The sequence below is a fragment of the Miniopterus schreibersii genome (genome assembly GCF_964146895.1).
Source record: "Miniopterus schreibersii genome assembly, chromosome: 16".
In the NCBI taxonomy this organism is placed as follows: domain Eukaryota; kingdom Metazoa; phylum Chordata; class Mammalia; order Chiroptera; family Miniopteridae; genus Miniopterus; species Miniopterus schreibersii.
The window spans coordinates 45,935,513-45,947,596 of record NC_138116.1 but is presented as its reverse complement, the minus strand read 5'-3'; the positions used below and the strand labels follow the sequence as shown (position 1 = coordinate 45,947,596).

Sequence of the window (12,084 nt, the reverse complement as noted above, 5' to 3'; positions counted from 1 at the left end):
AGTCGGTTCCTCTCGATGACACATCTTAGTGCTGCACTGTCATGGTCCGTGAATCAACATCCAGCCCTCCTCGTGGCTCAGAAGCATCCCACCGTGGAGACAGGTCACAGTCGGGTCACCCACTTACAGGTGAGGGACATCTGGGTCTCTTCCTGTTTGGAGCAATTACACATAAAGCTGCTGTAAATATTCGCTTCCAGGTTTTTGTGTGAAAATTGAGCTTTCATTTCTCTTGAGCAGCATGTAGGTGTGGAATGGCCTAGTCTTATGGTAAGTGTATTTTTAATGTAATAAGAAACTGCCAAACTGACTTCCAAAGCGGAGTGTCACTTGTTGGCATCTTGCCTGATGCCACAATGTCCTGCCCTTTTAGCTAGCCACCACTGGGAGTCATCGCTCTGCAGGCAAGACCTTCTAAGGGCAGGCAAAGCAGGGCGGGGAGGCTGGGCTGGCTGGTCCTCCCCATCCACCCAGTGGCTCACCCCAAAACCAAGACTCAATCATGGTGCCCCCTCAGCCTAGCAGCGCAGTCAAACTCCTAACTGGCCAAGTCCTCTGGCTGCCCAGCTAGCACACTGGCCTCACTGTGCCACCTCCTACACAGATGCCAGAGTGACCTTCTCAAGAAGTCAACTACTTTCACACGTCTTTTTGCTCCTCACACCTGGAGTCAATAGACCCCAGCCTCAGCCTATCCCTCTCCCATCCAGGCTCTGTCCTTGGCTCTAAGCTGTCCAGCCACCCCGGCCTGCCTTCTGCTCTTCCAGCCCACAGAGCACCAGCCCAAGGTTGCCCCAACCTAGGGTCTTATCCCCAGATGACGAGGAAAGAGCTCGTGCTTACACACCTTTTGTCTGTGCCCCGTTTCTACTCACTGTTCCTCACACAGTGCTTTGTGGTCACCAGCCCTACCGTCAGAGGAGAAAACAGGCACAAAGAAGTCAGCTCCCTGACCCAGAACACAGAATCGGGGAGCGGTGACGCCCTCGCACCTGAAGAGGTGGTCTTCAGGGCCTGTTCGCCCCCTCTGGGCAGTCCCAGGGTCGGCAGGAAGGCCGCCTCCTGAAGGGCCCCGCCGACTGCCCTCGTTCTGTCTCCCACGTGGCTGGCAGTGTCGCAGCATTTATCACTTCTGAGCCAGGTGTGGAGGAAGTGCCCGTCCACTGAATTAATAGAAGCCACACATCGCTGTCCCTGCCTCAGTGGGTGCTGAGTAGGGGGTCACAGCCACCTGGTTGGGTGGACAGAGGAACACCCTGCCTCTGAGATTCAGCAGAATGTTCAAGAAATGAGCCCAGCATGGCCAACCTTCGTGGTCAGAACTGTGCGGACTGGGGCCTCATGGTCACTCAGGTCACTTGTCTCTGAGCTGGGACCCAGGGGCTCCGCCCTTGGAGGAACTGGACTCACTGACTTCACACACACAAGGCTGGTTAAGAGTTCACTAGTGCAGTTTAATACCTGCTCATCTGGCCCCAGAGGCTAAGCCCAGCTATTCTTCCAAGGGGGCAGGGCATGTGGGGCCTGATCCTGAGGGGCTAAGGTAGGGGTGAGGGTAACTGTGTGCGAAAGGATTCTCAGGAGGGCTAGAACCTGCAGCAGCAGCTCCATCAGTGTCTCTGCACAGCCAGGGACTTGATGTCTGTCTCGCCCATTGCCTGCCACCCACCTCAGTGAGGGCCTACCAGACTCCAGCCCCCCCAAGTCCCCCCTCCTGTCACCAGTTCACCTTCCTTCTTCCCAGCCAGCCCAGCTTCCCTGCCCTGCTTTGCCTGCCCCTAGAAGAGTCTGCCTGCAGAGTGATGAATCCCAGTGGTAGCCAGCTAAAAGGGCAGGACATGGTGGCCTCGGGCAAGTCACTCACCTCCAAACATCAGCAGTGAAAGCCACTCTCACCTGGGCAGAACACGTAGACACAGGACCTCCCCTTGTCAGGCCCTCCCTCCCGATCTAGACCCTGCCTGTCCTCTGAGCCTAAATCCAGCCACCTGCTCTAACAGGGAAGTCCTGTCCCTTGACATCCAGTCACTGGTTCACCTGCACCCCACAGGCAACCCCTGTCCTGATCACCACAGACTGCTTTAGAAATTCATATGACAGACTTGAACACCATGCACCCTCTTGTGTCTGGATCCTTTCATTCAACACTGAGTCTGCAAGATTCATCCACATTGCTGCATGCATCAGGGAACTATTCTTTTTCGTGGCCGCATAATATTTGTTTTATGTGTGTGCATTTTAGATCTGTGTACCTGTTTATATGCATGATTGTGTGTACATTACTGCAAGGGTGCACCACCCTTTCATTTTCTTTGCCAGCCAGTGGGTTCACAAAAAGTGGCTGGTGTCTGTAAAAGTGGCCCCCACCTGCCTCCCATCCCCGCGATCTCATACTGCATGTTGCAGGTGTGCAGTGGATCCCTTCCCACTGAGCCCATGGGCAGCTCCTCTCTGGAGCCCTGAGGCAGTCAGGAAAAAAGGCAAGAAGCCTCAGAGGTTACCACTGCTGTGCACGATTGTATAGGTTGTGAACGGCACCCCTTGGGTTGTACAGTACACAACCTGTGCCCCTGCACTGCTCCAGAGCCTTGTCTGGGGGCCCTGGCCCAAAGCTGTAGTCCAGAGCTTTAGCTCAGCCTCTGCACCAAGCTCACGAGGAAGTAGGTAGAGTTCCAGCCTCAGTTCTGACCCGGCATTGGTCCAGGAAAGGAAAGGAAGGGTTCTCCAACACTTGGGCCTACACAGTCTGGCCCAGCACTCAGAGCTCTCAAAGAGCATCATTCCTCATGTCAGACTGCATATGGGGAAACTGAGGCCCAGGGAGGGGCTGCAGTTGACAAGAGTCAGGAAGGATGGAAGTAGGTGCCAGGTCATTCATTTGCTTTTTTTCCAGCCAAACTCTGTGTCTGCCAGAGCAGCCTCCATGTAGTGCCTCAATGGAACCATCAGGGTCTTGGAGTAAGGACCCCAGGTACAACCCCAGGGAACATCCCCCAGGTCCTTTGCTGATGCAGTTCTCCAGCCGTGGAAATAGTCTGATCAAAGAATTCTCTCCCTGTGGGCCTCTGTCAGAAGGCTGTTGAAATCCTAGAGACTGAGCCCTTGGTATAGATGAAATTCTCTTTCCCACCAAACAGGCCTTGTATGTCTTCCTCCCCGCATGTGCTGTTCTCCCTGCCACAGCATTTGTTTGCCCTACATCCTGCCATCAGGCCCCGGATGTCTCTCTGGTCACATCGGTAAGAATAAGGACCTCCCCCAGTACTGTGGGTTCCAGACTGAGCCTCTGGTCTCCGGCAGGTGGAGGCGCTCATCACATCTTTGCAGATGGAAGGAAAGGTGGGAGGCACAGGCCCAGACAGGACAAAGCAGTGGGCAAGGTCACACAGCTGGGGAGGTGTGACATCCAGTGAGTGGATGGTCTGGAACACTCCAGGGCCCACGTGGGAGAGGGTGTTTCTTTGGGGGAATGAGGGTGTGTGTACCAGCTGGAAAAGCACACCAGGCTCTGTGAGGAGGCTGTGTTCTGTCCTCTGCCCCCAAACTGTTGCCACGTTCCACCCTACTCCCACCCTTGAAGGCCCTTGGGGAGCCCAACTGCTGCAGAACACGGGGGGCTGAGGGAGCACAAGAACTGCCAGCATGTGTTGGAGCCAGGCAGGGCCTTTCAAACACACATCTCCGCTTGGTGGCACTCAAGGAGATCAAAATGCATTTAATGTGGTTTAGTCTCATGGTCTGTCTTCAGATACCGCTATGTATTGAAAGTAACACGAAAATTCTCCACTTAAAATATATTTGACATTCTGTGATCTTACAAAGGGCAGACACTCCTATGCGGGGGACTCCCTCCCACCAGCACCCAACCCCTACCGGGACCCTCTTGCAGGCAGGGACTGGGCGGCACAGCACCAGCGGAGCACAGAGGGCTGCATGCAAGGCACGCACACGGACACCCCGACACGCACAGCTCCCAGGGCCTGCACACACACGCACACTGCCCCAGCGGCAGGCAGCAGTGCCGTCCACAGAGCGTGGCTCAACTGCCACACAAATGTCCCGCACACATGTTCAGACAAATATACACGTGGCCTCCTACACACAACTGCTCACTGCTGGATGCCAAGGACTCACACATGTGTACATATCACCTCATGCCCAGGCACACAGAAGCCTCACCCTGGCACACACACACTCCACACAGCCCATATGGACACGATCAGGGCAGAATCAGCAGGACTACTGAGTCCAGCTGTGCTGACATCCATGGCCGGTGTGCATCCGGAGTGGTGCGTGCCCAGCCTTACAGCCTGGTGAACATTTACACCAATGCTCACATATAAAACACACACACACACCCCCCTACAGGAAGTATACACATAACTACGCATGTGTGTGTATATACCTACACACATACATATCATGTATGTTATCATCACAGATTCACAGATTGTCACGTGCACCCATCTGCACAACAGTCCCATGTACGACGAATCCACACGTTCATGCACTTACAGGCAAAGCAATAACTATGTTTCACTTGAACACAGATGAGACAATTCCATATGAATCCACACATTTGGTGCTCACACTCTCAGTCACACACACTCTTCTGCAGCATGGCCCTTTCCCACACAAGCAGCTCGGTGTCTCAGGGCAGAGTGCCCACTCCAACCTCTGGACCTCCTGGTTCAGGCTATTGAGAAAACTCTTGGAAATCCCACTGCCCAGGGAGGTGAGGGTGGGAGCAGTTTGGAATATACCCCTGCTCAGCACAGACCACACGTCACTTACATACACATGCACACACATACTCACCACATGCCATATGCATGCACATGTGCATGAGCATCTCCCACTCGCCTGTGTGCAGAACATTCAGTGGGTTAACGTGGTCTCCACATACCATACACACAAGGGCACACACACCCTCACATTCCCCAAGAGCCACAGGATCCTTGCTCTACACACACAACAGCTCCTCCTCCCATCCACCCTCCAGTTTCAAGTGCATTAAAGAGGGAGACTATTTTGGTCTGTAGCACAAGCAATAAATAAATAAATACAAGGGAGAGGGGAAAGGGCAGAAGAGTAAAAACACAGTGTCTGCCTTTGGCAAGAGATGAAAGGCAGCTTGGGACTGCTCTCCTGCAGGATCTGGGGACTGAACCGTCTGCCATGGGCTAGGGAGGGGCCAGACCTGAGAGAAGGTGCACCAGGCCACCCAAAATCACCAGGGCCTTGAAGTTCCAGGGTCCCTGGGCTCTGCTCTGGGTGGAGTGAGCGGAAGGCTGGCCCACTCATCCCTGGAAGGATCTCTGGCTGCTGAGCAGATTGGAGCACCAGCCAGTGCTGCCCAGCTACCCAGAGCCACCTCCCCCTACCCCAGCTCAGCCTGACAATCTAGGACAGGGTTGGTAGGCAGGTGCTCCAACATCAACTCCATCCTCGTACCCAGGGCTACGGCTGAGAAAGCCACTCGGGCTCAGAGCAGAAAGGCCAGGGGATGGAAGGAGCTGAGGCCCCTCCAGAAGATCCTGAAAGGAAAAAGCTGCCTCCAGTGTTTCAGGCTGAACTTTCTTGGCCAGAAGTTAGGGTGAGGTCTGAGGGTTAGGACAGGGTGTCGAGAGTCAGGCCTACCTCAGGGTAGGGGCTGGTGGGGTGTCTCTGGGTGGGAGCTGACAGCCCATGCCCAGGCCCTCCACAGGTCAGGTCTCCAGCTGTCCTGGCAGTCGGAAGAGGAGGGAAAAGAGAGGAGACCCCACCCACCCAGGCTCTGGAAAGAGTCCCACCTCCTATTTGCATGGCTTTGCACCCTGCCTCAGTTTCCCCACTTGGGCCAGAGTCCCTGGTACCTTCAGGTTGTGAGCGGTCTTGGGGCACAGGTCGGAGCAACCTGGCAGGCAAGCTCATGAGATGTTGGCTTTCTAACACTGACTTCCTTATGGGCCTGGTCTTTTGGGGGGGCAGAACGCTAAGCTGTCCTGGGAAGGAACCCAGCTCCACCCAGGGCCCAGGCCCCACCAGTTGTCTTCTCTGCCAAAAACAAGCTTGCACTGGGCAGCTGCTGGTCCAGGGGCCTGCTTCTGGGCCAGCAGACCCAATAGCTGCAAACCTCTTCCTAATCTTTCCTGACTGTTCCCCTGCCATTCAGACAGGGAACAGCCTGGCTGCCACTCACCTGGCTTCCATCGTTCTGCCCAGGTTCAGGAAGAGCACCCGCCAGACCAGCCGGCCCGGCCTCTACAGACAGAGGGCTGGCAGGGACTCGGCGGTGGAGTAAGGGCAGTGGGGACAGGGGAGTCCTATAAAAACAAAAATTGGAGCCAGACCCCTCAGTGTCTCTAAGGCACAACTCATGCTGGGGCTCCTTTACTGGATGGGGCTGATCCAGCTCCTCCTAGTCTAGGACCAGGCTTCCTTTCCCAAGGAGCCATCCACTCCTACATTTTTGCAACTGCCCCTTTCTGTGGAAGGGGTGGAGCCCACTGACCAGAAAAGGAGACCAGGAGAATCCAGTGCATTGGGAGAGGGGACCCTCCATGGCAGGCAGGTCTCACATCCTGAGAAGCACCTCTAAGGTGCCAAGTCCAACTCAAAAAGCTCACAAGTGTTTTCCTTGCCCCTATCTTCGGCCTCTGTGATGGGGAGCTTTTGTTACGGTCACTAACGTGGTCTTGGCTTTTCTATCCCAAACAGAACCTAGCCCACCCCTGCACATAAAGAACCATGGTGAGTGCTGAGCTTGCTGCAGGCTGCCGCCCGCAGGGCCGGCCTCCATGCAGGGGGGACGCCAGCCTGGGGGAGCCCCCGGAGCCCCGCCCCGCTGCTCGGTCCTGGCAAGCCAATGGGATTCTATTTGTCCTTTTTTTTTGTACCCCACAAACTTAAAAACTTTTAATCACATGTTAATTTTTTTGTAAATAGTCTTACTCAAGCTAGGACTGAGAGAGTGGAAACCCATTATTTCTCCCTAAGTTAAAAACCAATGGGGTGCCCTGCGTCCTACCACCCTTCACCCAGAGGCTGGGGCTACAGAGCCACGTCCGGGCTGACGACAGCTCCATTCTCAGGCAGACGCTCCTGTGCCTATGGCCCAGCCCGCAGGAGGTCACCTCCTTGGCCCTGAGCCTGCTTGAGCCTCTGAGGCCAGGGACTGCCTGCTCCAGCCACCCACTCTCTTGTCAACCTTCCAATTCCAAGGCCATTGTGAAGAAACATAAAACACCTAAAACGCTACTGAGTCTGCAGGCAGGGCACCTGGCCTGTTCTGCTCAAACCCAGGACCCTCAAGGGACGCGGGCCTCTCCCTGGCTGGGTGGATGCTGCACTCGACCAGCGGCAGCTCAGATCTCCGACTCCCGCCGGTAGGGCCGCTGCGCCAGGGCGCCGCCGCAAGTCTGGGGTCTGGGGAAGTCGTGTCCAGCCGGAGGGCGGCTGCTGTCTTGGTCGTCATCCGTTTCGTCCCCCTCGTCAGGACTCATGAAGGCCAGCTCATTCTCATAGCAAAAGGAGTTGGTGCTGGGCAGCAGGAACTTGCTCTCCACCAGGTCCTTGGCACTGCAGCGGGGGGTGGAGGGCACCTCGTAGGTCTTGTGGAAGTGTGAGTAGTCAATCTTGTACTGGTTCTTCTCCTCAAAGAGGACAGGCTCGAAGCGGTGGCCCCACAAGATCTCGTTGGCCAGGTAGGAGCTACGGGCTTGTGTGGTCATGGCTGTGGCCTCCACCATCCCCTCCAGGATGACCACGATCTCAAAGTCGTCTGTCTCCAGGTCCTGCCGGCTGATGCCGAACAGCGGGCTGGCCTCGTCGATCTCATGCAGGATGGTGATGGGCGACACCAAGAAGATGCGATCGAGGCCCTTGTCAAAGCCCACGTCAATGTCGATCTGGTCCAGCGGGATGTACTCGCCCTCTTCCGTGACCCTTGGCTTGATGAGCTGAGCCCTCACATGGGCCTCCACAATGTGGCTCTTTCGCAGGTTGCCCACACGCCACATGAGGCAAAGCCTGCCGTCGCGCAGCGCCACCACAGCGTTGTGGCTGAACAACAGTGTCTGCGCCCGCTTCTTGGGCCTGGCCATCTTGGCCATGATGGCACCGATCATGAAGGAATCTATGATGCAGCCCACGATGGACTGTGCCACCACCATGAAGACAGCCACTGGGCACTCCTCTGTCACGCAGCGCAGCCCGTAGCCAATGGTGGTTTGCGTTTCAATGGAGAAGAGGAAGGCTGCCATGAAGCCATGGACCTGCAAGACACAGGGCGTGCGGCTGCGGTCCTCAGCCGGCTCCAGGTCTCCGTGGGCCACGGCAATGACCCAGAAAATGACACCAAACAGTAGCCAGGAGGCGAGAAAGGCCAGCGAGAAGATGAGCAGCATGTAGCGCCAGCGGATGTCCACACAGGTGGTGAACATGTCAGCCAAGTAGCGCTGCGACTTCTCATCCATGTTGGCGAACTCAATGTTGCACTGGCCATTCTTTTTGACAAAGCGGTTTCGGCACCTGCGCCGCGTGTGAACCTTGCCATTGCCAAAGCCATTGGTGCCCGACATGGTGACCAGGTGCAGCCCGTCCTCCTCAGATGACACAACGCTATAGGGGTTGGCCCGGGTGGCTGCAGTCATCCCGGGGACGGGGCAGTCCTGGCTCCTTGCACCCAGGCCGGCTCCAGGTGGGTTGGCTCCTGCAATAGACAGGACAGTAGATGTCCCACACTGGCCCATGAATTCCCCTACCCAGGGCCCCCAGACATAGCTGGCTGACGTTTCGACCCTAATTTACCCACAACAAAGACCCTGATCTTCCCTCCTACCTTAGGCGAGATCCTCACCCTCCCTCTCAGTCTGGAAAGCGGCCACTCCAACCTCCTAGTGCCTCCAGCCAAAACCTTGGATTCATGCTCAGCTTCTACTCGCACACCAAGGGCTCTGCTTTCAAAACATATTTAGGATCCACCCTGTTCTTTACCCCTCACGGCCTGAGTCCCCATCAACATGCACTTGGACCAGCATGGCAGCCACCTCACCAACCTCCACGCTCCCGCCCAACCCCAGTCGGGCAGCAGCCAGAGGGAGCCTGTCCATCATCTGCTCAAAGCCAGAGTCCCACTGGCACCTGCAAGGCTTGCATAAGCAGAGCCTGCGACCCCTCAGATCTCACTTCCCAGCCTCCACCTCGCTTCTCCTGCTGCCTCCTTGCTGCTCCTTAAACCCACCTGGACCCTCTCCTCCCAGGCATTTCCCACCATCTCTCTCTTCTAGGCTTTGGCTCTAATGCCACAGGAACATCTCCAGAGGCTTTCTCTGTGCTCTCAGAGGAGTGTACACCCCACTCAGGTCCCCAGTGTAACCCCACAGTCCTGACCTCTGGCCTAATAATGGCAGTAATAATAACAGCAATGATATGCACATGGTTGCCCTTGGCTGCCATCCCTCTCATGAGACTATCGGCTACCTGAGCACGTGGAGTCTGCTATTTCATTCACTGTTAACTCACCCTTCAGGTCCTAGAAAAGGTCTTGTTTCCAAGGACACCCCAAGCTAGGCCCCACCCATCCTCCTGACACTCATATACCCCACCCCAGGAACCCACTCTCAAAACCCACATGCCACACCCTCTGCTTCCTTGTCACGATCAGTAGCTAGGAGGGACCCCTAAGTCAGTGCCCAGAGGGATCACTAACTGGTTGACCTCATCCCACCCCCACCTTCCTCACCTCTAAACAAGAGCATATGGGAAGCACTAAGAAGAGTCACCATCCTCCCCCCACCCAGAGGAACACTGCCATGACACTCACACACTGACAGTCTCAGGGCCAGCCCCATAGCACCACAGCCACACCAGACAGACACTGCTCCCCAGCCGGCAGTACTTGTCCAGCCCCTAGACACACATGCCAGTGGCCACCCCTCCCCCAATGCCCTGCTGGCTCCAGGCAGGCCTGTTGGTGCCAGGCTGAGGCATCTGCAGGCTGGGAGCCATGGCACCACCTGGCCCTGTGGGCACTGAGGCCATCTGGCCATTAGCACTGGGGCTGCGGGTACTCAGGACTTCATCCTGTCTCAGCAGGACTGCACAGGGAGATGAGAAGCTGGGCACACTCCTTCCCACAAGAAGGACCTCACCCACACTCCCCACCTGGTTGCACTATGAGGTCAGAGCTAGACAAGGCTGGGAGCCCTGAAGTGCCCAGAAGACAATGAGGCCCTAGAGGAGAAGGTCCCAAGAAAACCGGGCCAGGAGCAGGGAAGCAGGTGGCTGGACACCCCTAGAGGCTCAGAAGCTGAAGTGACATAACTAGGAGGTGGCAACGCTGGGGTTCAGCCCTGGTCTGTGTGACCAGGCGCAGCCAGAGCCTCAGAGAGGGCACAACCTCTGACCTCTGCTCCAAACATCTAGGAGACGGGTGAGAGTGGAGCCCTCAGGCTGCAAGGCAGCAAACCCGCCCCTGCCCCCCGTCCCCCACAAGGATCTGTCTAGGGCGCTAGGTGCTGCTGGATCCCCAGAGCTGGCACATACATGACGCTCACACAGTGCTTACTGCCCGAGTGAACCAGCTCCTCCAACCACAGGCAGAGCAGGCCAGACACATCAGCAAATGCTCTCAGGTCACTCAGAAAACAGCTCAAGGGGGCGGCTACCACCTGTACTTTACTCTCTGAATGATGATCCAGAGAGGTAACGTGACTTCCCCAAAGCCACACAACCGATAAGCAGGAGAGCTGAGATCAGAACCATTTTTGTCTGATGCAAGGTGTCCCGTCATGGGCCCAGGCTCTGTGGGGCCTCTCCTCATGCTGCAGTCCTCCCCCTACAGGTGCTCCCCCCCCCACCGCACCATGGGTTTGAGGAGCTGAGGCCGGAGGCCATAATGGCGGATGCTGCCTCTGTCTGGACCATGAGGCAGGGAGCCAGGGCTCCCTGTGTCAGGAAGACAGCTCAGCCTCAGATTCCTGGACACTCCAGGGGAAGGCACCAGGGTCAGGGTACACAGATGCCAGCAGGAGGCTGCCAGATTGCTGGGGGTGGGTTTGTGCGGCCTGGAGACCTTGAAGGATGTCCAACGGGCCACGGCTACTCCAGCTGGGGCTCCAAGCAGCTCAAGGCCTGCATGGGACAGAACTGCAAGAATCAAGGCCAGGGAGCCCATCTGGGCACACTGCTCTTGGCAGCTGAGCAGTCTCACACCTGGCCAGCTCCCAGGCAGGTGGGGCTGCTTCAGTGACTCTTGTCATCTCTTCAAGGATGGGAACCTAGGACCCATTCAGACTATGTCACACAGGCCTGGGAACCCCCTCATCCGTTGACATTTGTCCTAAAACCACATAGAGAAAGGAAACAAGGTCATGCTCATATTTGCTCCCCCTTTTCTCAGAGCTGGAAACTGAGACTTGGAGCCAAGTCACTTGTCCAAAGTCACCCAGAAACTGAAGAACAGAGACAGAGTGGAAGCCTTGAGTCTAGTCCAGTCCTCAGCCTCTCTTGCCCTCATTGTGCTGTGTGTGTGTGTGAGTGTGCACGCACGTGTGTATAAGACGCTCAGGGTGTGAGGACCTCACAGGCTCTTGGTAAACACAGTACCATAAAAAAAGCCCTAGAAGAGGACCTATGAGTAGAAACCCGAGCACCACAAACTTGCCAAACATCCCAAGGACACTCCTCACACACAAACACAGGCTTGGCAAGAAGATTGTGCAGCTCTGTGGTCTTTAAAGGACTTGATTTAAGAAATGCGGGTCGATATCCTCCACCAGGATGTGCAGGCCTGTTTGGCGCTTGCTGAATGGGTGCACATGGTTAAATCAGATAAAAAAATGGAATTATATTTGTTTTGCTGAAAGGGCTTAGCAAGCAAGGATGCAAGCTCCCCATTTTATAGATGGGAAAACTGAGGCTGAGACTCATCCCAGGTCACAAAGCAACTTATGGGCTGGGAGGAGATGGTAAAGACAACAGAACCATTGTCAGCAGATGCCCAGGTTGGCCAATGAGGGTCCTGGGCATTGCTGAGAGAAAATGGGAGACATTGGGGTTCAATACCTGAATCAGAAAAAGGTAGGATGACTTCGACACCAG

General features: G+C 55.9%; 1 protein-coding gene across 4 annotated transcripts in view; it reads right to left on the bottom strand.

Annotated features, from left to right (window-relative positions):
• Positions 1-3,687: 3,687 nt before the first annotated feature.
• The window catches only part of KCNJ12 (potassium inwardly rectifying channel subfamily J member 12), a 49,032-nt gene continuing 40,635 nt past the window's right edge, over positions 3,688-12,084 (bottom strand). For 3 of the 4 annotated variants that reach the window (XM_081116153.1, XM_081116152.1, XM_081116155.1), the window contains one exon: positions 3,694-8,692. In XM_081116153.1, coding sequence (XP_080972279.1) covers positions 7,347-8,633 — 1,287 coding nt within the window. In that variant the 5' untranslated portion in view covers positions 8,634-8,692 and the 3' untranslated portion in view covers positions 3,694-7,346. Of the gene's footprint in view, positions 8,693-12,084 lie in introns of all 4 variants that reach the window. The other variant, XM_081116154.1, reaches the window with a different exon arrangement.